General features: G+C 36.6%; 2 protein-coding genes and 1 long non-coding RNA gene across 3 annotated transcripts; 1 reads left to right on the forward strand and 2 right to left on the reverse strand.

The window, feature by feature from the left end:
* Positions 1-151: 151 nt before the first annotated feature.
* On the reverse strand, positions 152-1,729 carry LOC120008754 (berberine bridge enzyme-like 7). Its single transcript, XM_038859127.1, has one exon. It carries the CDS (start codon positions 1,727-1,729, stop codon positions 152-154), a length of 1,578 nt encoding a protein of 525 aa, XP_038715055.1.
* A 3,149-nt stretch (positions 1,730-4,878) lies between these two features.
* LOC120009014 lies at positions 4,879-7,046 on the forward strand. Its single transcript, XR_005470588.1, has 3 exons — positions 4,879-5,439; positions 5,795-5,913; positions 6,706-7,046. It is a non-coding gene; the product is annotated as an uncharacterized LOC120009014 (long non-coding RNA).
* A 17,685-nt stretch (positions 7,047-24,731) lies between these two features.
* Positions 24,732-26,525, reverse strand: LOC120008584 (berberine bridge enzyme-like 7). Its single transcript, XM_038858961.1, has one exon. The coding sequence runs from the start codon at positions 26,470-26,472 to the stop codon at positions 24,892-24,894; it is 1,581 nt and encodes a 526-aa protein (XP_038714889.1). The 5' UTR covers positions 26,473-26,525; the 3' UTR covers positions 24,732-24,891.
* Positions 26,526-27,596: the final 1,071 nt, after the last annotated feature.

Consider the following 27,596-nt stretch of genomic DNA (forward strand, 5'->3'; position numbering starts at 1 on the left):
TCCGATTTGGAAATAAGAGAGAATATATCATCAATCAATTAAAGATACACTAAATTTTTTTTATCATTAACATAGACCATACATCACCATTGTAAAAAAAGCTTGACTGCATAAATATGAAATCCAAGTTTTATTGTCTGAAATGATATACTTAAATGAGTGCAAATGAAGGTGGAATACTCTGTTCATGAATGAAGAAATTAAAAGGATCAACTTTAGCCTTCACTTGTGTCAACCTCCAGAAATTGTTCTTGAAGTACTTAGTTCCATAAGCAGTAGCATTTGCCCACACTGTTTTATCGCTCTTACCGCTTCCAATATCATTGTCTCTGTAATTCTGAAATGCCTCTCTTGGGCTCTTTGACACGTATGGAGTCATACCCTCATAAAACCTCCTCATCACATCTACATTGTAATCAGTATCACTCTCATTAGTCCATGTTAGTCCATACTGAATCTTGAACAGATTACCAGATCGATGAGGGAATGGCAATGCAGACGCTGGAATCTTGTTCATTCTTCCTCCATATGGATTCCATTGCATCCACATATCGGTTTTTGTGTTGACCATCATCTTCCATATGGTTTTCAGGCCATGTTTTGAGATGGGTTTTTTCACATAATCAGATTTCAACTTGGAAAACATCTGAGCACCTTTTGGCCTGTCAAGTAGAACATCAATGGATGTTCCATTAGGAAAACCTGCCCAATTAACAACAGATTCAACCCATCTCATTTCTTGACAGTCCTGCTTTTGTAGACCCAATTCAGGAAAGCTACTTTGCATCAGTGGAAGAAGATTGTTTGTTTGGCCTAAAAAGAATCCAGCGAAAGCAACGTACACTGTTCCATTTTGTAGTAGTGGCACTGCTCTTATGAAGAGCTCATCAGGTAATTTACTAGCAACTTGTTGCCACCGATAAACGATGTCGGTACCATTTTGTGCTAGACTCCTGTGAAGCCTGAACATCGTCACATTTCCAGGGACTGGAACCAATTTTAATTTCCAGGCAAGTATGACACCAAAGCTTGCACCACCACCTCCTCTAATAGCCCAAAACAGGTCTTCTCCCATTGATTTCCTGTCCAGGATTCGTCCATTGACGTCGACTATTCTTGCGTCGATAACATTATCAACAGAAAGACCATATTTTCTCATCATCGTACCATACCCACCACCAGAAATGTGTCCACCAAGACCGATGGTAGGATATCCACCGACAGGAAAGCCAAGAAAATTACTTGTGTTGGCAATTTTGTAGCAGAGTTCACCAAGTGTTGCCCCTGCTTGAGCCCAAGCAGTACTACTAACATTTCCAAGGTCGATATCGATGGATCGAAGATTAAACATGTCAAGGATAATGAATGGGACATCGGATCGGTACGAAAGCCCCTCGTAATCATGTCCACCACTTCTGATTCTGAGTTGCAGGAGATGAGTTTTAGCACAAACAACGGTTGATTGGACATGATGTTCTTCCAGTGCTGTGATTATTGCTAGAGGTTTTGGAGTTGAGGGTGCTGTGAATCTTTTGTTTCTGATGTATGATGTGAGAACAGACTCAAATGAAGGATTGGTTTGGATGTAAATGGCATTGGAGATTGAATTGGATTGGGTAGTAAGGCATTGTAGAAAGTTGTCAAGAAGGGTTTGGGTAGGGATGGCCCACGAAACTGAAAAGAATGAAATTATAAATATTAGCACTTGAAGAGAGATTTTCCCCTTCATTTTTTTTATAAATTTTCTTGGTTCTACAATTTCTGATTACTTGTGATGGATCTCACAATTTACAATCATATACATATATAGAGAGCCAAAAATATAACATTTAAGTTTTCAAGCATTTGACTTTTTTTTGGTAAGTATCTCTTCATATATCTAACGAGATATCTTTTTTTTTGGTCAAACACTCTTCATATATATATATATATTTTTGGTCAAACACTCTTCATGTATCTTTTTTTTGTCAGTATATCTTACCATATAAGAAAAGGGGAAATTAGATAGAATGACAAAAAATAATATTTATATCCCAACAAGGACAAAGCGGGAAAAACTTTAGAAAAAAGTACAAATATTGTTAAGTGACTAAAATGTCTTTCCTATTGTAAACATTTTATTCTTTATTTCATCCTTCTTCTTTCTTTTTTCTTTGACGCTTATCTTCTTCCTTCCTTCAACGTCTCTCTTTTTCTTCTTTCTTCGTTGCTTCTTCTCTCTTCTTCCTGGATCGACTCTTCTTCCTTTGTTGGCAACATAGATTGACATTTTTCTTCTTCTTCCTCTTCCTTGCGACTAAGATCGGGATTGGGGCTCCTTATTCTTCTTTCACTTTCAATAGAGACAAATCTTCAAAGTAGAGTTTTGATCTAGAGAGAAAATAGAGAATGAACATAAAAATGTGTTTTCTATCTGCAATATATGATATTATATCTGTTTTGTATTTGTCAATATTATATATGTTTTGTATTTGTCAATAATCTTCTAAAATCGAATCTATAGATATTATATCTGTTTTAGATCTATTCTGATATGTTATAGGTTTTGGTCTTTTTGGAACTTCAAACAATAACATTTCATTAAAGACAGATAACATTTAGCTAGACAGATAACATTATGACATATATCAAATTAATCGAAATTGATAGCATATCACCTGGAGTCTACAGATCTCAAATCAGAACCAAAAAATCACGAAAATCATCACAAAAAATGTCGAAAATAATGATGTGATGACATATCAAAGGATAACAACAAGATTTACAAGCCCCGTGGTGAGTATGAGTAGATCTAGTTTGAATACAACAAAAATCGGAATGAAAAATCACTGAAAATGCCATAGAATTGTATAATAAGCCATGGGGGGCGAGGACAAAGCTTCCGACAGTGGAGAAGAAAATTCTGATAGAGGTCATAGATGAATCACGGCGTGTGTCATGTTTGAGGATGAAGATGAGGGTATTTTAGACAATAAAACCATATATTTTAACTTTTTTTTTTCCTTTATGGAATAGTATTTTAAATTTTATGGACTTTATAAAATAAAACTTTTAAGAGTGTCCTTGTTGAAATAACACTTTTAAGAGATGGACTTCTCAACAATTTTCTCATAAGAAAATCAATAATGGCAATGAATTCAATATGTTCTTTGATAATGTCAGAATTAGAAAAGATGCGTTTGGTAGAGAGTATGGTCGACAGAGTATACTCTATTAATTTATGCTAGAATATAAATTCTGAAATATGTTGTGTAGGTATTTGATGAAATTGGATTTAGACATAGGGTATAAATTGGGCAAAAAGATACTTTTCGTCCCTCAACTATGGGGCGAGTTTCATTTTTGTCCCTAAGCTTTTTTTTCTCCCATTTGCGTCCCTCAACTATTGAAAAGTATCATTTTCGTCCTTTTAAGTGAGATTGAGGTTGGGAAAAACCTGATCTGACGAACAATATGATGTCACGTAGGATTTTTCAATGGTTGGATTTATTCGAGGGATAAACATGGTACTTTTCCATAGTTGGGGGACGAAAAAGAGAAAAAAAAGAAGCTAAGGGACAAAAATGAAACCTGACCAATAGTTGAGGGATGAAAAGTACTCTTTTGTCGTATAAATTGTCAATTTACAAATAAGGACATTAGACTCGATTACTATTTTTTTTTGAAAAGGTCCAACGACCTGAATAAATTTCACTGGCCAGAATCTGAGCAAAATGAAATGGAGGTCTCTACAAGGCACTCGTGCCACCCGAAGGTCGAATACAATCCAGTTAGCTATGAAAACACAGCCATGAACTTAAACAAAATAACTATTAAACTACCAGCATCACATAACAAGAAGAAAAAAAACAAACTACTCCTTTGTGTTGGACGCTATTTCATCTAACACCACTGCAGAGATGCAACCAGGCATCTCTTCAATCCAAACCCTCATATGCTGTTCTTGAAGAGCATACTTAGCCAATGTATGAGCAGCCAAGTTGCCTTCTCGTTTCACATGACAAATAGACCATCTTGCAAAGGCTGAAAGCAATCTTCTTATCTCCAGTACTATCGATCTCCATGCAATTGAACGCAAATCTCCTCCATTAATAGCCACTACTACTGAAGCTGTATCACCTTCCAAAATCAAATGAGAAAACCTAAAGTCAGAAGCAATTCAAACCGCATGTAAAGCCCCCATTGCCTCCGCTAAAGTAGGTTCCAAAACTGCTTGTCTCTGAATCGTGCTACACGCCAACACATCTCCACTGCAATCTCTATATATCACTTCTATACCAGTACAACCTCTCCGTGAATCTAATGCTACATCCCAGTTCGCCTTAATACAATCTCTCGGAGGCTTCTTCCATTATTGTAGATTATTAGCTCCAATTGTCATGCTAGGTGACTACATAACTTGAGTTGCAGATTATTACACCCGATTACTAACTAGCTTATATATACATATTAGAATCATATGTAATATGGGGATTGGGGGGCCTACAATCTATTTCCCTAAAATAACCTATAATTTTTTTAATCACATCCCTCCATTTTATCTAACGGTGATGGAAGTGACATGTAGATAACTTATCATTTTAATTCTATGTTTAAAAAAAATTAGGGTAAAATCTGTAATAACCCGATTTTTAAAAACGGATTAAAGTGAAATTTTTATAAGAACTAAATTGAAAGTATGAAGAGTTAAGGGGTAACATGGTATTTATCAGGAATTAGAGGGTTAATGTAAGTTTTAATAATTTAGAAGAAAAAAAATGCCCACTCTCGGTCAAGATAGATCATCCCACCAAGAATGGGATTGATATTATAATTATATATATATATTGTGTATATAAAATTAATTATTGTGTTTCCATTTCTTTTGGTAATTGGGTAAAGACAAAAAAATATATATATAGAAGAAAAAAAAAAATCCAAACCTGTGCTCTCTCTTTTCGCTCTCCCCGTGCAACACCCAGCTAACATGGCAACTTTGCCGTCCGTTCACCAAACAAGATGCCGTTATCACCAAAATGAAGCTTGGACCTCCAAGAGCAAAGCCCAACAAATCTTGACAAGTTTCGTCAACTGTAGCCACCAGAATCATGCTCGAAAGTTTGTGGCCATCGGGAAGAAAATCGTCCGATCTGGACATTCCGACAGTCGTTGGAAGAAGCCGAGACCATTATTCGACTTGTCTCGGGGAGGCACACCTAACCCCTCCTTCGTTCAGCCAAAATAGTCACCGGAATCCCATTACCCGTGTAGGACCGAATGGGTCAAGATTGACCCGAGTTGACTAAGATTTGACCAGCTCGATTTCGCATCTCTGATGATTGATTCAAACTCTAGACATGACAGTGAACTCGTATTCAGCAATCTCGACATCCGACAACCGATTTAGATGCTCGCTAGAAAATACTATGGTATACGCGTATACGTACTCTATGTGTACAGGTATAAATACTAAGCCAGAGTATACTTTTTTTATTAATTTGGTTATGAGTATGATAAATATATTAGTGGTAGACTCTGATTAGCGGACTTGTGTATTTGGCGGGGGATGAGTATGAGGGGGTATTGGATAGTCTTGTGTATAAACCGAATAATGTGGAATACTTAAAAGTCGAACTAGCGTGAACTAGATGATGGAATATCGGTTTATTATCTTAAATAATAATTATCTAAATAATACGTAGATAATATATGTTTTATATAGACATATACTAATTGGGTAGGTAGACCAAGGGTATTTTGGTAATTTAAATTATTGATGTTTATTAACCAGTACTATACTGGTATATTGGTATAGGTGATCAAGGAGATTGGACCTGATGCTGTAGATGCATAGTATTTGTACTCAGCTATCGAAGTAGGGATTTCTCACCCTTTTGTTTTGAAACACCTTCAAGCCACCCAATTGCTTGAATGGTAAGCTTTGGTTTCCGCCTCGATCCTTTCCGAGAGGAAACAAGCCTTGCATGCTTACCATTATTTCTTTGTGTTATTGTTAATGACAATGTTATTTGTGATTTAATTTGTTAAATATATATAACCCTTGAAATGCTTGGTCATAAATCGGGCATTGTGTAATTCTTCATGCATCATGATGAATGGATGTTTATGTATATATATGTTGCACAAATGACATGAATTTTAAGAATTTACATTAGATGCATAGTGAGACTCGAGGATGGACCCGGGCTCACGTTAGGTGTTGGATGTTATTTGGGCACGTGCGTGGATGATGGATAGGAGCCTTGTGATGGTCCTAGTCCATAGGATTCCCATAGCGGTATTTATTACTGCACGCTGGCTAGTTCATCGGACGCTAGGCCAGGCGTGGCAGGTTGAGATTGTGGGCCCAATAGTGAGTGGTTGCGACCATATGTGTGTCAACCTTCTCTCTAGCGGTTTGAGATTGATGTTGATAGATAACTGGTATTTGGTTCTTGGTATTGGTCGGATGCTAGAGAGAGAGGTAACGCGGGTGAATTCTCATCGACTTATCGCCACAGGGTGGGAATCTGATCCGTTTGCTTGGGTGTCATTGGAGGCTGATATGGAGGTTCTGCTGGGTTGATCGGGTGCATTAGTTTGCATTGCATTTTGTTGCATTGATTAAACATTGTTTCATCTCCAACCTTATTATTCTTTACTTGTGCTCTTCTGTTTCGTCCCTACTGAGCCTTCTGCTCACTCTATCTATTTTTCTCCCTACAGGTGAGACAAGATTTATTGCATAGGCTACAAATCAGCAGGAGGACGTGTGACGGAGGTGGCCTGGACTTTTGTGTGTTCTTTTGTGTTTATTTGACACGTGTGTGTGGATATATATATGTCTGGTGTGATTTTGGCATGTTTTAGTTGTTTAAGTACATTGATGTACTATGGTTATGACTGGAGATTGATGTATGGTTTTGTTTTGTTGGCCGGGAGCAATGCCCAGTGACTACTGTGTGTTTGATGATGATGATGATGATGATGATGATGATAGGTATGTGTTTGATGGTGGACCTACGGGTCAGTTAATTTTGATGGTATTAGAAGTGTTTTTCTTTGTGTGTGATATGTTTATAGGTTGGTTTCCCCAATTTATGGGGAGACGTCGAAATTTTTGGTAAAGTTTATGCTGGTTTGGAAAGTAACACTTGAGATGCATGTGGTTTTGTGTGTTTGTCATTTTCTTCACGCTCCGTGGATTGGGCCGTGACAAAATCCCTCAAACTCTGTAACTCGCTTTTCCTCGTCTTCTTTTCCCCTTTCGTTCGACAATCCCCCAAACTCTGCAACTCGCTTTTATTTCTTCTCTCTTTCTCCTTCCCTTTGACTGAAATATTTGGCTCCGTCACTTCGTCTGTGTCAGCGAAGCCATGACCCGAAAGTGGATTCCCCACGGGTAGGGGTAAGGGCAAACAATTCTCCTCATGGGTGAGCCACGACCCGAAAACTTTTTTCCCATGGATAGCGGATAAGGGCAAGCGATTCTCCTCTTGCAGATTGTCGCTTCTCCTTCCATCAATTTATCTAGGGTTTTTAATTTTTTTTCCTGGTTTGGGGATTTTATTTGACACTTTATGATTTTGAGCAGATGATTTCGGTCATTTGTGATTTAGTAGTGAAATTGTTTGCTTCTCCAATTTATGATTTTATTCGATGCTTCTCTTCTCCAGTTTATTATTTTATTCGATGGTTTGCTGCTGCTGATATTGAAGTGTTCTGACTTGGTATCCATACCCGATATTGGCACAAAATATTGTTGGAGTAGCTGATATGTCCAGGTGATAGGCTTAGATAGTGCCATAGTGTGTGAGATATCATTGTAAGATTGAACTGTTGCATTTCAAATAGTATTCTAGTACTCTTAATTTTGGATTGTAAAAGAAGAAAGCTTTTCATTGTAACGTTGAAGTGTTTGATGTTTGTAAGATATACAATCATTACTGGGGGATTTTACCCTAGCATTTTTTGCTAGAGAAATGATGAGTTATCTACATGTCACTTTCATCTCTGTTAGATCAAAGGTAGGGTTGTGATTAAAAAGATTGTAAGTTATTTTAGGAAAATAGATTGCAGTCCCCCCAATCCTATAATATGTATATGATTTACTATTATTATATAGTTTATTTATCACACTAGACGTCTTTTCTTTATATCCAAGTAATTATATTAATAATTATCGTTAACATAAAACGACTCTCTCTAGAGACCAATACCTCTCAACTCCCATCTTCAACAACAGTTGGGGAGGCGGAGAGATTCGACTCTTCGCCTCCTCCCCACCTCTTCCTTCCATGGGATAGATCTATCCATTCTTTATCTAGATTTGTTTTTATTTTCATGTTTGTGTGTTGAATAAGGATTTTGCAGAGTTTCTCTTCTTTAGCTCTAGATCTCCTCCATTCGTCGTGGAATTTCAATCATCAGCATTTCTGGTGTGCCCCGACGACGTATACTTGATTTCTAGAAATGAGATTCTCGAATCTGAGGGAGATTGATCTCTCTTGTTGAAGAAGAAGCCAAGATCCTTGATGTAGATCCAAGGTGTAATTTATGTTTTTTTTTATTCAGTCTTTGTAACCTGGTGAAGACCAGTGGAGTACGAAACCGTTCGGCGGTCATCTGGTAATGTCCAGGAGTAATACTGGATCATTTGGGAGTGACCGGCAATGGCCTCTTTTGTCTCTTTATGTTTTTCTTGTTTTTTTAGTTTTATTGGTTGTACTCCATCTTTATGGTGGCACGAGTGCCTACGAGCCTCAATTATCTAATTTGTTAAGTAACTTAATACAATCAACTCTATAACTTTTAAAAAATAAAAAATAAAAGGTGAAAATACTTCAAAAGTTAGAGGGGAGATATTAGCACCCCAATAATTAGTTTCTACACCCCTTTATATCATCTAAAGGACCCATTTTTAGTTTTTTTCCTTTACTTTTTAATATTTTTTTGGGAAAATCATTCTTTCTTATTTTATTCTTCTTGGTATTTCAACTTGTTTTCTTTCTTCTCTGGCTCAAGCCCCTAGACCAGACACAGATTTTCATTTCATTTTACATAGATTTCAATGACACAAAATTTCATGTTTCATTATTACAAATATTTCAATTATGTCACAAAAGTCCAAAAACATAAAAGGTACGATCATATAATTATCAATTCTTTTTCTCATCTCGTGCGCCATACAACATATTTCCACACATAGTTGGATTTGTCCAGACAAGCTAACTCTAACTGTTCGGATAGATGTTGTAAGTTGGGTATATATTTGACTTTCCCGAGATGAGAAAAAGAAGTTTTATTTTTTTAGATAATAAAATTCTAATAAAAAATTATAGAGGCACTTACTATCATAATAGTACAATTAAAAGGCACATATTTATTATAAAAATTAAATACTACATGTTATGTAAATTGTAATACAATGGTTTTAGAAGGAAACATAAAACTACTATAATGATCGTCTGTTGCAAGTTGTTCCGTATGCGATGTAATCCATATAGTTGCGCAATCATATTTGTATCTAAACCACTGAATTATAATGAGAAGCATCAGGTAACCCTCAGTTAAGGCTAATTGAACAAAGTGATTATCATTTACCAATTCGATAGTGATAGGTACATGTTTCATGTTGCGGTGGAGGTAGTAATCACAAAGGCAAAAATGTTAAGCACTATTCATTATTAAGAATGTGTAATATAACATTGTAATTTGAAGTAAGCAAGTTACCCATATCTGGCATCGTCATCCAGTTCTCATGAAGTGCTGGTCTATCTAATACGTAGAAGTTCAATGAGTTGTAAATGGTACATGCCCGCTCATAACCACCAAATAAATCAATATACTCTGCCCAGAATATCATCAGCTCATCAATCAAGTTTTGTCGAACGTTGATCCACGCCTCCTTACTTAAACCAAGAATCCCAACAATAGCCCGAAAGTCATAATTTCCATAAGCTTTTACAATTTTTAAAAACATTATGCGGGAACTGACTAACATAGACATGTTGTCGATTAAGATTAATATATCTTGAACTCCTTTGTTTAGGGATCGATGGAGGATTGTAGATAGATCATAGATGAATAACTATGTCTATCCAGTTCTTGAGAATGAAGAAATTCGTGATCAACATACTCGAATGTAGATGGATTACGACGAGTAGATGTGTCTACTTTCTTATTTGAGGATAGACGTCCATGAGTATTTGTTTTAAGTCTTAACAACCGGTTTGATAGGTGTCGTGGTTCCTGGATTAATTATCTCTCTCAACTTCCTCAATAGACGACTTTACCAATCCTTGACTTATGTTTATATTACTGCGTGAATATCTTTAACTCGATGCTACAAATAATTTCATTATCTTCAAAAGATTCACATGGCAAAAAGTCAAGTTTCTTCCAAAATTTATCAATGCATGTAAGTGGAATAGGACGACATTCATCCATGTATATTGCAAGCTCGTGCGTACATGATAATTCATGTGTCAAACGAAATTTACATCTGCAAGAGTAGATGTCTGCTCTGAAAACTTTAGACAGCTCAAATTCCACCAAAATATGATGTAATGTATCAATTGAAACAAAACCACATATGTCTTAGAATTGCTCTGGCTTAAATCGATGTTGGATAATATTTTTACTTTTCTCAAAGCTAACTTTTATTGTTGTGAATTGATCTTGAAGTAGCTAATGAATATATGACCATGTTGACTCTAAGTCCAATTGTGATAAGTCCATGCATCGTTTCAATTTAGAATGTTAACTCTTAGCTCTGTTAGTTGTCTGGTTTTCAAAATGCATGTAGATATCGATCCAGACGGATATAAATATCTCGTTATATGGTGTCAACCGTACATCACTTATATAATTCAAGACAACCTAATTGTTTTGTAAAATTACCTCAATAGTGGATAAATTATACGCATACTCTGTCTCAGTTTCTGATTCCACTAATTGTGTCACATGGAGTAGAATGCATTATGAGATTCCTTGTCTTGAAATCATTTTTTGTAATTTGCTACAATATTCTTACCAATGTGTCATTTACAGATCAGTTTTAATGCCTTCGAAAATACTTGGGCACACAACTTTATCAACGCCAAATCTCTATCAATGACAACAACTCTTGGATTAGTGCATTCAGCCATAGTTGATTGCAAATAACTCAAAGTCTAAGTATAATTGTCTTCCTTTTCTTATTGCAAGAAAACAAATGCTATACTAAATGTCATGTTTGTTGATGTCACACCCGTAATCTCAAAAAGAGACATCCTGAACCTATTAGTTTTGTATGTCGCATCCATCAATAAGACATACAAAAATGCACGCAATAGTTCTAACGAGCATAGATGTGCGAAGAATAAATATTGGAGCTCATTAGTGAAAACATTGTCACGATAAAAGAAAATGTACTCATACTGGTTCAGGAATGACATAAGTTGTTACATTTAGGATTTACCAACTTTCTCTGTAGTCCGAAACTTCTTATGTGCATTTTATATAGTTTCAATGGTTGACACATTCTTCGGATCTCTGTTTTTTAATGTATACAAGATGTTGCGTGGCTGCACCATATTCTTAGACATATCTAACAATATATCTTTTTCAGAAGCAGACCAACATATGAATGTCCCTTCATAGATAATGTCGGAGAATGATTAAGTGTTCCACATACCACCCTTATCATCTAATCATCATATATGTTCAATTTCATTCTTTTCAATCTGAATGGAGAATCCCATTTTTTTTGTGTCAGCTATCCTTGTTGAAGTTTTATTACTTTTGTAGTTGTCATCATGTTCACGTTGTAACAGTAATCTCGGTTTTTTCCCAAATCCACTAATTTCTAACCTTTTAGTAATAATAACAAATCTCATATTACATCCAGTATTTTGAATCCATTCAATTAATGATTCACGCGAATTAAATACCTACCAAAGAATTCAATTCACAAAATGCATACAAATAAATTAACAAAATATGACCGAATTATTTTGTTCATAATATAACTATTAGACATATATCTATATATGTATTCAGTGGGTATTTTTGTAACTAATATACTTTGATATCATTGGACACCAGCTGTCCTTAGGCTTTGATATAACTGGACACCAGCTGTCCTTAGGTTATATAAATAAGATAACATTGTATTGAGAGGTTAAGTTTTAGGGTTTTCTTCTACATGGCTTCCGCCGCCTCATTCTTATCCTCTTCATCAGGTTCCTCCACTATGGCCACCACAGAGGTCAACAGTCCACATCCTTCCAGATCTACAATGCTAACTCCTATTTCCTTCTCTTCTTCACCTGAATTTTCTCTCCCTTCCCTAGCTCAAACCACTTCTTTCCCTCTACCCACTCTTGCTCGATCCCCTATTGGTTATCTTTCTTCCCCACTATCCGCTCCCTCCCTTGGTTTCTCTCCTCTCCCATTCCCAACTTCTCTTTCAACACCTTCATTTGACACTTGCTCTTCTTATATCCCCTCTACCACTTTTTCCCCCAACGTCACTCATATTGTCTCCACAACTTTGGAATCTTCTGATGACTATTCCTTGTGGCGCAGCCAAATCCGTGGTCTGCTTATTCAACATGACTTACTTGGCTTTATTGAAGGAACCATTCCTTGTCCCTCTCCAACTTTGACTTCTATCAACCACCAAGTTGTGCCAAACCCTTCTCATTCTATTTGGCAGCGCACAGACCAGACAGTTCGCAACTGGATTCATGCTACACTCTCTCGTTCGGTGCTTGCTGATGTTCACATGCTCACAACAGCACGAGATTTATGGACTGTCCTCCATCGTCGATATCGTGATATCTCTATGGCTCGGAAACTGGAGCTTCGACAAAAATTCCATAATTTTCGTAAAGACACCAAATCTGCTGAAGTCTACTGTCGAGAACTCAAATTTCTTGCTGATCAACTCCGTGAGCTTGATCTCTCTGTCACAGATACTGATCTTATTGCTCAAGGCTTGGCTGGTTTGACCCTTGATTACAAAGATTTTGTGACAATGATCTCTAATCTTGATAGTGATATTTTATATGAAGACTTCCGACGTCGGCTCATTGCTTATGAAGATCGGCGCTTGCGCATGGAGGATATTACTTCTTCTTCTTCTCTGGATCAAAAAGCCCTTGCTGCCACCAACACCTCATCGGATCAACAACCCTCTTATCGAGGTCGTGGCAATTATCGCCGCGGTGGACGCGGACGCCGTGGCAGAGGCTATAATCCCGCCTATTCTGGTCGCACCAATGTCTCTGGTGGCAGACATCCGGGCTCTTACAATTCTGGTCCAGGAAATTCAGGTTATGGTTCTACTTCTCAGTTTCAGCGACACTCAGGAAACTCATCTTTCCCAGCTGGTATTCTTGGACCCTCCCCTCGTATTGATGTTTGTCAAATCTGTGAGATTCCTGGTCATAAAGCTATTCAGTGTCATCATCGTTATAACTCTGCCTACACCTCCACGGAACTTCCTCGCTCGTTTGCGGCTATGTCTTTTGGTGACTCTGTTGACTCTGTCTGGTATCCTGATTCTGGTGCTTCCACTCATATGACTCCCAATGAAGGTATTTTTCAGAACTCATCTTCTTACACTGGTTCTCAAAAAGTTTTAGTTGGCAATGGACAATTGCTTGATATAAATAAAGTTGGCACAACAACTCTTCACACTCCTGTCAAACCTTTGCTTCTTCACAATGTTTATCATGTGCCTAGTCTTTCCTATAATCTTCTTTCTATCAAAAGACTTTGCCAAGATAATAACTGTGTTGTCTCTTTTGATGGTTCTATGTTTTGTATTAAGGACAAGACAACAGGGATCCCTCTCCTCAAGTGCACCAGTAATGGCGACCTCTACCCTATCAGCTCTAGACTTGTTCAACCTTTTGATTCTGCTCTTGCTGCTACCTCTTCTCTTGCTCCTTCCTGTTCGACTTGGCATCGCCGACTTGGACACCCAAATTCTGCTGTCCTAGATACTCTTCGGCAAACATGCTCAGCTTTGAAAATTCCAAAGTTTTTGGCTTCATGTACATCTTGTTGTATGGGAAAATCTAAACGCCTCCCTTTTCAAGCAACTAACCATTGTACTACTGCCCCATTAGAACTCATTCATTCAGATGTTTGGCAGTCTCCTGTTTCCTCTTTTGTAGGCTATCGGTATTATGTAATTTTTGTGGATGACTATTCTCGTTACTCCTGGCTTTATTTTATGAAATTTAAGTCTGAAGTGTTTCAATGCTTTCGTACTTTTCAGCTCTTAGTTGAAAATCTTTTCAGTCGTAAAATTCAAACTTTTCAAAGTGATGGAGGAAAGGAATTTGACAACAGTGCCTTTCATACTTATTTTGCCTCCATTGGAATTCAATTCCAAAAATCAGGTCCTCACACCCCTCAGCAAAATGGCAGGGCCGAACGGAAACATCGTCATATCATTGAAATGGCAAGAACACTACTTATTGACTCCAACTTACCACCTCAATTTTGGGCCGATGCTGTCTCTACCTCTATCTATTTAATCAATCGTCTGCCCACTCCAATTCTTCACAACATTTCCCCTTTTCAACAGCTTTTTCACAAACAGCCCAACTATCTTTTCCTCAAAACTTTTGGTTGTGCTTGTTTTCCTAACCTGAGTACTACTACCCCACACAAATTATCTCCTAGATCTCTTCCATGCATTTTTTTGGGGTATGCTACAAATTACAAAGGTTACCGTTGCTGGGATCCTCTCACACGTCGGGTCTATATCAGTCGTCATGTTGTCTTTCATGAAAATGAATTTCCCTACTCTACCATCACACACTCTACTTCTTCCTCTTCCCGGTCTGATTCCCCATGTCTCACCTCCACTTATTCTTCATTTGTTCCATCCTTGCCTAATACCAACCAGGCCTTGTTTCCCCCTACCAATCCCTCTCCATCACATCCACTATCCTCTCCTAGTCCCACCTCCTCTCTTCATCATACTACCGCTATGACTAAAACAACGACCACTCCCTCAGCACCTACAATTCCTCCTAATTCTACACATTCTTCTCTTCCTTTGGTGCTGCCACCCAATCCACCACCATCATCTGGTCATCCAATGATCACTCGTTCTAAATCTGGAATTTCCAAATCAAAACATCTTCCCTCTCTTGCTGCCACTATCAATAGTGTTGAGCCAACTTGTTATAGTCAAGCAGTTAAGGATCCACAGTGGCATAAAGCTATGGTTGAGGAATTTAATGCCTTGCTAGCTAATGACACTTGGTCTCTTGTTCCATTTGATGCCACTAAAAATATTGTGGGATGTAAGTGGATTTTTCGAATTAAATATAACTCCGATGGTTCCATTGAGAGATACAAGGCTCGTTTGGTCGCTCAAGGTTTCCATCAGCGTCCTGGCATTGATTTTCATGACACTTTTAGCCCGGTTGTCAAACCTACAACCATACGACTTGTCCTCTCACTTGCCTTATCGGCAAATTGGATCATTCGTCAATTAGATGTCAAAAATGCCTTCTTACATGGTCATCTTTCTGAGGATGTTTACATGAAACAACCTCCTGGCTTTCTAAATCCCACATTTCCCAATCATCTGTGTAAATTACAAAAAGCCATCTATGGTCTTAAACAGGCTCCTCGAGCTTGGTTTCACCGGTTTAGCACATTTCTCATTTCTCATGGCTTTACTTGTAGCACATCAGACACATCTATGTTCATTTTTCGATCTTCCAAAGATGTTCTTGTGCTTCTATTGTACGTGGATGACATTATCTTAACTGGTAATAATTCTACACTTATTCAGACCTTCATTATCACTCTCTCCACTCACTTCTCCATGAAAGATCTTCGTGATCTTCACTTCTTTCTTGGCATTCAAGCCACTCGTAAGTCTGATGGTATTTTTTTGTGTCAACAAAAGTACCTCTCTAATCTCCTTGATCGTTTTTCTCTAGCTTCTTCTAAGGCAGTCAAAACTCCCATGTTTAGTAAACTTCCTTTATCTTTTTTGGATGGTGAGTTACTTTGTGAGCCTACTGAATATAGAAGTATGGTTGGAGCTCTTCAATACTTAACCATGACCAGACCTGACATTGCTTATTCAGTTAATGTTGTTTCTCAGTTTATGCATGCTCCAAGATCAGCTCACATGCAGGCAGTCAAGCGAATTTTTCGCTATCTCAAAGGCACCCAACATCATGGTTTATACTTGCGCACTTTCAAAACTCCTTCTCTCACAGCCTACACTGATGCGGATTGGGCTGGGTGTCAAGATAGTAGGCGCTCAACCAGTGGGTATGCCATATTTTTTGGTCCAAATCTCATCTCCTGGAGAGCAAAGAAGCAACCCACCGTGTCCAGGTCATCTACTGAGTCTGAATACCGAGCATTAGCTTATGCTGTGGCTGAGACGATCTGGATACGCCATCTTCTACGTGATTTAGGGGTTTCTCTTCCCCAACCCGTCAAGGTTTTGTGTGACAATATCAGTGCCACTTATCTCACAGCCAATCCTATCTTGCATGAACGCACCAAACACATTAGTGTTGACTACCATTTTGTTCGTGAACGAGTGTTGCAACGTGATATTGTTGTTCGATATGTTCCCTCCCGGGATCAACTTGCAGATGTTTTCACCAAAGGCCTTGCTTCATCTCGTTTTATCTCTCTCCGGACCAATCTGTCCATTGTTCCACCACGTCCAGATTGACGGGGCGTATTAGACATATATCTATATATGTATTCAGTGGGTATTTTTGTAACTAATATACTTTGATATCATTGGACACCAGCTGTCCTTAGGCTTTGATATAACTGGACACCAGCTGTCCTTAGGTTATATAAATAAGATAACATTGTATTGAGAGGTTAAGTTTTGATAAATATATTAAATCTTCAATAACATATATGATTTTTCTTTTTTAACATATCATGCCACTGCCAAATTCATGTGTTACATCAACTTCAATTTGTTCTTCACTTTCTTGTATCAGGTCAAATTATTCATCTTGTTTAATTTCATTTCTAGTAGTTTTAGCCTGGCAAAATAGAAACTCAGTTTAGTACTTATAATTAATGAAAATTAGTTTTGAGAAAATAAAACATTAATATAAATGGGAAAAAATAGAAAAAATTAATATAAATGAGAGGATACTCCATGTAGAGAATAGAGATATATTTACCTCACTAGAATCACTTGACAATTTTCGATTTTCAACCTAGAGTTTGAGATGATCCATTAATATGTTGGGAGATAATACAATATTTTTTTGATAAATGAAACACGTCATCATACAGCTCAAAATCAACACATTATAGCAGCCTATAACCCAAAAACTTAAATATATGATACTTCCTACACTGTTTATTTAAATTAATGCGGGCAAACAAATTAATATGTCATTTTAAAAAAATTCGGTTTTCATGCTGAGGTTATTCGGTTTCGATGCCTAGTAACCTCAACTAGCTTCATCCTAAACTATTGATTGCAATAAGTGGCAAAAAGATTTCTTATAGTTTCTAAAATTCTAAAGATGATAAGCCAGGAAAATGATTTGCATAGAACAATAAAATCTCACAGAAATTCGAGTGGCAACAAAACCACCCTTGACGAGGGGCTGGTTCAATCCTCCTTTATGATCCCCTTATTTGCTAGCTTCAAAATGCCCAAACGAACCTGCCCCCTAAACCCTTAATACAGTATGATGAACAAAAATAAGTGAGAGAATAGAAAAGAATGAATGACGAGAGAGTGAAGAGCTCTATATCAAACATACGGGCATTACATTCCTTAAATAAGGAGCTGTTGAAAAATTTAGAGAACGAGTTTCAAAGAGAGAAGAAAAGAGAGACCATTTATTAGTAATCATATGGTGTTTCTGACCAACAGTATTGACAGTCTCAATTATGGGAAACATGAAAAGAGAGACCACGGATCACATGTTTCTTACCTAAAGGTTAAAATTAGCTATTTTTACAAGTGACTCAAATAATTAATAATTGTTTGAAATCAATTTTATGTTTTTGGAATTTTGTTACATAATTGAAATCAGTTTAATAAAGAAACACGAAATTTTGTGGCATTGAAATCTGTGTAATAATAAAACAAAAATCTGTGTCTGGTCTAGGGGCTTGAGCCAGAAAAGAAAGAAAACAAGTCGAAATACAAGAAGAATAAAACAAGAAAGAATGAGTTTCCCAAGAAAATGTTAAAAAGTAAAGAAAAAAAATTAAAAACGTGTCTCACAGATGATGTAAGAGGGCGTAGAAATCAATTATTGGGGTGCTAATATCTCCCCTCCAAAAGTTAACTTGTCTCCTGTCACGTCCCAACCCTCGGAGCATGAGAAAAATTAGAAAGTGACACAACAATAGCACATACAACAATAAATTAAGTAGAAAATCGGACAGCATCTCTTCATAAATTGGAGAATGTCATCCTACACGTAGACAGAAAATCCAAAAATAACATAATATCCAAACATAATCCAACATCCAAAAAAATCCAATCCAAGACCCTCAGGCCTACAGCCACCTCCATGCTACCCAACACAGGAGTCTCAATAATCCGGAGCACCGTCCTGGTCAACCAACATAAATTCAGAGGAACAATCTCATAATACATAAATATATATCAAATCAAATAAAAGACACCCCAAAGTCCAAAACATAAGTTAATTATTCACCCAGACCACCATGATCACGCCCTCTCCTGCTGATCTGGAGGACCTACATCAGAAGCAAACTCACCTGAAAGGATAAGAAAGGAGGGTATGAGTAGAATGCCTAGTAGGGATAAAAATAGAGTATAAATAAAGGCTGAAGTTTCAAGAAAGTAAATACAATAATATGTCAATGATAAAATATGCACCCGGACCATCAACAGAACCTCCAAACTCACCTCCAATGACCAACCAGCAGCAGCTCATCAGGCATTTACAAGCACCAGAATATCCAGAACACTGGTAAATACTTGAGAATGTCAAATATTAGGTACAAAAGTCTCGATCACACGGAACACCCTCTTGTCACAATATCCAACTCAAAAGTCCCGATCACATGGAACACACTCTTGGTCCAAAATCACAAATACATATATCCGGCACAAGAGTCCCGATCACACGGAGCACCCTCTTGGCCCAAATACCATAGTAACCCCCAATCCACCAACACTTAACATGAAACACCCGAGTCCATACTCGGTGATTCATCATGCCACTAATAATGTACAAAAATAAATGTAATGTCCACATACATCAACATTTCATGAAGAACATTTTTAAACATGTCAATCAAGCTTGACATTTCCAAGGTTTAATGTACAATGAATAATCAATTATAGAGATAGCAAATAATAGGAATAAAATAGGGGCTCGGCCCTCGTCGGAACAAACAAAGAGTAACCCAAATGAACTTACTAAACCAAACAATAATATGATATCCAAGAAGAGGAAATTCAATGTACTTTTACCTTGAAACTTGTTAGTTTCTCCAAATCAAGAAAGCAAAGTCTCCTCTTGAATTGGTTCAAGAACCACACTTGAACCTAATAATATAGGAAAATTAGAGCTTAATTTCGAGTTATTGAATAAAGAATACTCCATTTGAATCAAAATCCTCAAAACCCATTAAACCCACAATCCTACGTTCAAATTTTTACCTTAATCCTTCTATTTTCTTAAAACAAGTGAAGTGTGGGTGTAGTTTCAACTTTGGAAACCCCCTGACCAGTCAGAAAACTCGTCGGAATGTCTCCAGAAGCGGCTACCGGAGGTGGTGGGGAAAGGGTGAAAAAAGGGGTCAAGTCCCTTTTGTTTTTAATATGTTCAGGTGAAGGTCTGCGACCTTCACCCATTTAAATTTTTTTATTATTATTTTTTTAAATCATTACTTTTTTGTTCTATTACTCATTTGACCTTAACTTTAATTCAAATAATCTTTAAACCCTTATAACATTTTTACTTCATCCCACAACTTTTATTTTTTTCACAAATAAATCCTATTTATTCATTTTATTATTATTATTCTATATTATTCTTTCCTTTTTCATTTGGACAGAGTATTACATCTTCTCTCCCCACGAAAGGACCAAAAAAAGTCCAAAATCCCTAGATTCTTCTTCCTTGGAATCACAGCACCAGAGGTTTGATTTCGTTGCTCCTCTTCCCTATTTCTCTTGCCTCTGAGTCTTTTTCCGATAAATCATCATAGAGCCTCTTGAGTCTTTACTGGACCCAGTAGTGGACAACCCTCAACGAACGACTTCTTCTTAGTTCCCCTTTCTTTCTTCTTGCTAGTACCACCTGAACTATCATTTACTACATTTCGATTCCGATAGTGGGTTTCTTATGTCCTTTCCAGAACAACCCATTTCGATTTTGATCTCAAGCTTGATGCTTTTGGCTTCAAGGTTCACATTGTTTTCTTTGTTTTTTGAATTGTTCGATTTTACTTTGTAGATCTGAATGTAAATGGAGAGAAAGTGAACTTTCAAACGTTCTATGTTTTGCCATAATTAGAGGGGTAGCAAAGGGAAAATGGCACAACGTATAGGAGAACACTCACTTAGGAGAGTTCATTAATTTTTTCTGCGAAAACGGCAGCGGGCTGCCGTTCCGTACCCATTTGGTTGTAGAGCGTGGTTGCACCGTTAGCGGCACACACTCAACCAAATGCAACCATAGTGGTTCTTTTCCCTACTACAAGGTATGCGTATGAATTCCTAGATTTGCTTGCATGATATTTAAATTTTAAAATGGACCCTCAAAACAGTATATTTTATTTAATATGACGTCATTATTATTATTAATTAATCAAATACGTTTTTTTGGTAATAGCAGAGCACTTGCACCATCTTCAAATCAATATTTAAGACAAACATTTCATTTTAAATTCTTTTCAAAAATTTTGAATTGACTTATTTAAATTCAAATTTAAGACAAAACAATTCATTTTATCGTTCAATTTAACTTGTAATCAAGAATTTTGAATTGACTTTTATTTAGCTGAAAGAGGCCGGCAATGTACTTTCTTTCATATGAACGAACAAGATATAGAGGAATTGTTCGTACGGGTAGAATCATAATTATTAATACGGATTTTTTGAAAAAAAATTAAGACAATAGAAGAAGAAGTGATGTGGATTCTTAAGAACTTAAGTCGATTTGTTTTATAAAAAATGATATCAATGAACTTATATGAAATGGTTTCACGGGATTTAGCCAATTGTTTTATCGTGGGATATCATTAAGAAATCGGACTCAAGAAATTAAGAGGTCACGAGAGGTATTATATAATCTTGGGTTTCTATTGTACTGCGATTTTTAATAATGTTGTCCACTGTATTACAAAATTTGTTCTTAGTTGCTTTAATCCGTGTGTATGAATTGCGTCATATGAGTCTTAATGGCTTCAAGAAGCTGTACTGACAAATTATTTGCGAAATGATTCTTAATAATATGCAACTTTTCCTCTTAAAAAAGTTAATAGTTGTATTTCTGAAAGTCAGCTATGGATGTCAATATATATAGTTGGCAAGATGTACAGACATAGTTTTCCAAAAGAAAGAAGAAACAAACTTGAGGATTCTACGTCTCCATGCGTAAATAAAATAAATCATACGTGCCATTGTATATGTTTGTACCAAATGCAATCTCAAATCATATCACGACACGTGCTAGCATGGGTCTACCATTGGATACTCTCAAAAAATCATCAAGCGACACGTGGCAAGCTTGTGATATTTTTATTAACCGTTTATTCATTTTGTACGAATTATGATCTTGTTTGGTCTGTAACTTGAGATTATGGTGCTAAAAATCAGGGTGTCCGACGATGCATTATCCAAGAGAGTTAAAATCTAGGAATTTATGGTTAGAACCATTTTCTTCTATTTAAAAGTGGTATATTAACAAACAAGAGAAAATATTCAATGGGAAGCAAACACCACATCATCATTTGACGTGGTGTGCATGTCCCATTGAATTATTGACATGTGGACATTAAATATCTCAATCAGCAAAATTGAATTAACATTTTGATTTATTTGAAATTGAATAACTTCCTCCGAATCCCTTTCTCTAACATGTCGATTTCTATTCTCTTCATTTGAAACTGAAGAGAAAGTTCAAAATCTCTCTCCCTACGATAATCTCTCCGTGTCAACAGTCGCTCTCGACGGTTCTTCAACTTCTTCCTCCCAAATCAGATCTATATCCTTCTCATCGACATCCACAGGTTCCCCCGTCGGAGGTGTCGACCTCGACATCCGCATATCTGGTTAAGGTCGACGAAAGCCCTTTCTTGTGTCTGACCTTTCTCCGATATCTGAACCACCTAAGCCAAAGCCGTTGGAGAAAGAGACAGAGAATATGTGCCCCTTTCTATAAAGGCATCAACTTCTTTACTTAACTCTGTAATCCTTGGATAGATTAGTGGGTTTGTTTAGCCACAAGAGGCGACAGTTTTATGTTTCGGCTATTGTTTCTGGTTTTATGGGATACAAGTCTGGTCTTTCGATGCAATTGAATTTCTTTTTCACCATATAGAGGAAGCAAGAGCTGGGAATTCCCACAGATTATTATCTTTTCAAATCATGCCGTTTGATGTCTCTGCTTTAGTTGTGTGTACAAATATAAAGTATATGATTTCTAGAACAACTCCATTAGTGTCAATTGCTTTCAATGTGAACCAAATCAGACTAAAGCTTCATGAGAGCAAATTTCAAAACAGAAGCTAACTTTCTTTTGGAATAGCTCGAAATCTCATTTCATATACGACTAAAGTCCTTCATCAAGATATCAAAATAGCATAAAATAATGTCAATTACTGGACTATGAAAGCTACTTATTTTACAAATCAATATAGAAGGATAATAACACTTTTTCCATATGCTAAGAATGCATAACAAGTAACAATAGCTATTACACACTCCCAATTGACAAGATCCAGAGTAGAATCAAAAACAAAATGGCCATTCAAGAAAGTCTACATTAAAAAGCAGAGAAATAAAAATAAATTAATTTTCAGCCGAGACACTATTTTTAAAGCAGTAAATCAATAAGATTTAAAACCAAACCCACATTTGGGTTAAACAAGTATATAGAAAAGGTTGTAATATGCAGTCTTTAAACAAAAGAGGAAGGATACAGATGATATGGAACTGAGAAGAGGATGGATTTGTACCTGACAAGGAGACCGACAATCTTGAATCGAGATCCCTCCGTCTGGGATATATGTGTACATCATTGACAAAAACGTCGACAATGGCTTAGATATTTCTGATCTGTAACCGGACCGAGAAGGACCGGCGATAAAGAGTTTAGATCGTAGGTTTTGTCTCTGTTTTTTCGATAAAAGAAAATTTGAATTTAAAATAAAATAAAAGGAAACCTAAAACCTAAGCAACGGGAAACTAAAATTTGGTGGGCCAATTTAATGTCCACATGTCAATAATTCAATGGGACATGCACACCACGTCAGATGATGACATGGTATTTACTTCCCACTTAATATTTTCTCAACAAGTGGGCCAGATTTTAGCTAAAATTTAGGGATTTCATTTTGACAATCAAGTCACTTTCTCACCTATATAAGGACCGTTACCCTTTCATGGCCTAGCAATATATATTGCCATGGGCTAGGCCCACATAAATTGTCAACATCCATGGTCAACACACAATTCATAATCTCTAATTGTTTGAGTTAAATGGGTAGTCATCAGTTATATGAGTTGATTATTGAATCTTGAGGAATTTATGGAATGAGTTTGTTAGAGTGATGATAAATTGATCTTAGCGTGAAACTAGGGTACAAGCAAAGCCGAGCCCCAAAGGGAATATTAATTCATAATATTAAGTGCTCTACCCCTAAGCTTTCATCGTAAATCAATGAACCCGATGACCTCCATATATGTATTGAAGTCTTCATGTTCAATTTCCATTGCAATTGTATGATTGTTTGATATCACACAATTTCGTTGAGCATGATTGTGTGTGTTTGCATTATTAACTTGAACATGAAAAATTGAGAATTGAACATCCACCGAGAAGGAAGAAGATTGTTCTCTCAAATTAATCTTATTCTTGTTACAAAAAATCGCATATTTACCAAGTCATTCAGTCATTTTTACTTTTCCGCACTATATTTGTTATTCTTTGTGATTAGCTTTATTCATTAATTGTTTGGATTCATCCACCAAAATCATTTGTTTCTCTATTGATTCGACTCTGGACTTCTAAAAATTATTACTTACGGACTACCTTGCACTTAAGGTAAGTCCATATACTATTGTTTGGTTAAATAACCAGACAGTGGACATTCACAGAACACTAAACACCACAGAACAATGAACACGATGGATTCAAGATCGACACAGATCTAGGGTTTCTTCTTTTATGAGTAGTAGTTGACTTACTGTCTTAAGTTGCTACAAAGAGAAAGTCTGAATAGATATTCAGACAACATTACAAAGAGACCAAACTACCCCTGACGGCCTGGCCATGAGGACAAACAAGTAAAAACATGAACAACATTAAACTAACATAACCAAACTTAATTAGTAACTCATGCAAATCATTCAACAACTATTTGGTGTCGGTGAAAGTACCTATTGAAACTCATGCAGAAGTGGATTGGGAATACAACCAAATTTGTGGTCTGGCGCGGCCCATTTGGTTTTGATTCAATACCATGCAAGCACAGGCTGAGCACACTAATTCTTAATAAGGGATAAAAAAAATGGTTGCCAATGGCGCAGTAATAGAAATATATGTTATTCATCAATCAATTACAGATACACTCAACTTTTTTATCATTAATATAGAACATACATTAATTACCATTGTAAAATAAGCTTAACTGCATAAATAAGAAATCCAAGTTTTATTGTCTGCAATGATATACATATATCTATATGTGTGCAAATGGAGGTGGAATACTCTGTTCATGAATGAAGAAATTAGAAGGATCAACTTTAGCCTTCACTTGTGTCAACCTCCAGAAATTGTTCTTGAAGTACTTGGTTCCATAAGCAGTAGCATTTGCCCACACTATTTTATCGCTCTTACCGCTTCCAATATCATTGTCTCTGTAATTCTGAAATGCCTCTCTTGGGCTCTTTGACACATATGGAGTCATACCATCATAAAACCTCCTCAACACATCTAAATTGTAATCAGTATCACTCTCATTAGTCCATATTGTTGCATACTGAATCTTGAAGAGATTACCGAATCGATGAGGGAACGGCAATGCAGTCTCTGGGATCTTGTTCATTGCTCCGCCATACGGATTCCATTGCATCCATATATTGGTTCTTGTGTCGATCATCATCTTCCATATGGTTTCCAGGCCTTGTTTTGAGATGGGTTTTTTCACATAATCAGATTTCAACTTGGAAAACACCTGAGCACCTTCTGGCCTATCAAGTAGGACATCAATGGATGTTCCATTTGGAAAATCTGCCCAATAAACAAGAGATTCAACCCATCTCATTTCATGGCAGTCCTGCTTTTGTAGACCCAACTCAGGGAAGCTACTTTGCATCAAAGGAAGAAGATTGTTTGCTTGACCTAAAAAGAATCCAATGAAAGCAATGTTCACTGTTCCATTTTCTAGTTGTGGCATTGCTCTTATGAAGAGCTCATCGGGCAATATACTAGCAACTTGTTGCCACCGATAAACGATATCAGTACCATTTTGTGCTAGATTCCTGTGAACCCTGAACACGGTCACATTTCCTGGGACTGGAACCAATTTAAATTGCAAGGCAAGTATGACACCAAAGCTTGCACCCCCACCTCCTCTAATAGCCCAAAACATGTCTTCTCCCATTGATTTCCTGTCCAGGATTCGACCATTGACGTCGACTATTCTTGCATCAATAACATTGTCAACAGAAATACCATATTTTCTTATCATATTACCATACCCACCACCAGAAATGTGTCCACCAAGGCCCAGGGTAGGACATACACCAGCAGGAAAGCCAAGAAAATTACTTGTGTTGGCTATTTTGTAGTAGAGTTCACCAAGTGTTGCACCTGCTTGAGCCCAAGCAGTACTACTACTAGCATTTCCAAGCTCGATATCGATGGATCGAAGATTAAACATATCAAGGACTACGAATGGGACGTCGGATCGGTACGAAAGTCCCTCGTAGTCATGTCCACCACTTCTGATTCTAAGTTGCAGGAGATGTGTTTTAGCACAAACAACAGTTGATTGGACATGAGGTTCTTCCAATGCTGTGATTATTGCTAGAGGTTTTGGAGCTGGGAGTGTTGTGAATCTTCTGTTTCTGATGTATGATGTGAGAACAGACTCAAATGAAGGATTGGTTTGGATGTAAATGGCATTGGAGATCGAATTGGATTGGGTAGTAAGGCATTGTAGAAAGTTCTCGAGAAGGGTTTGGGTTGGAATGGCCCATGAAACTGAAAAGAAAAAGATTGAGAATATTAGGACTTGAAGAGAGATTGTCCCCTTCATTTCTATTTTTTTTGGTTCTACAATTTCTGGCAGAAATACTTGTGATGACCGATTTCAGAATGTACAATCATACACATATATATAGAGAGCAAAATACATGTATGTTTCGTAGTACTTGAGTTTTTTTGGTCCAACACTCTTCATATATCAAGAAAGTCCACTATTTTGGCAATAAATCAATTCATGAAATGTGGATATGTTTGTGGGTATCCCAATAATCTCAGCTACTAAATTGTACGCATAGGACTCAAGGGAATTCGTGGGTTTTACATGTCTCACATGAAACCTAGGAAATCCCGTATGTACAACTTAACAATTATGATAATTGGAATACCAGTTACTCGACCATACAAGTAAATCAATAAGAAAGTCCATTATTGTGGCAGTGAATTCACTATATTCTTGATAATGGCAGAATTAGAAAATTAATTTTTTTTAATCAATAAGAAAGTCCATTATTGTGGCAATGAATTCAATATATTCTTGATAATGACAGAATTAGAAAATTAATCAAAACCGTATATCCCATTTAATATGACCTCATTAATATTATTAATAAGTCAAATACGTTTTTTTGGTCATAGCAGAGCAACTTGCGCCATCTTCAAATTAAGATTTAACACTTCAAGACATTTCATATTAACTTCTGTTCAAAATTGTTGAATTGACCTTTATTTAAATTAAGATTTAAGACTTCAACATTTCATTTTTGGGTTCTGTTCAAGATATTTGAATTGACTTTTATTTACAGATAAACTTAAATTTTTGGTCAATAATAATTTAATATAAATCATATACGTGCCATTGAATCCTATTCCATTCAACTGCATCTATGGGCCAAGCCTTGTACATAATAATGACACAATTTCATTGAGCGTCAAAAGCATGTTGTCACGAGAATCACGAGTAACTCAGAGGATACTCATGTATGTGGTATTTCATAGAGGTCTCGAGTTTAAGCATCATCCATCCCCTTCCCTGTATTCAACTATATATATATAGCCAGAATAAGGATTTTTTTGACGTAGTGTTAGTCAATTCTTAGGATTTCACATTGATAAGTTGAAAGTTCAAATCTATTTACACCCTAAAAACAGCTAATAATAGAATGAACATTATTTATA

The sequence above is a fragment of the Tripterygium wilfordii genome, chromosome 11 (genome assembly GCF_013401445.1).
Source record: "Tripterygium wilfordii isolate XIE 37 chromosome 11, ASM1340144v1, whole genome shotgun sequence".
In the NCBI taxonomy this organism is placed as follows: domain Eukaryota; kingdom Viridiplantae; phylum Streptophyta; class Magnoliopsida; order Celastrales; family Celastraceae; genus Tripterygium; species Tripterygium wilfordii.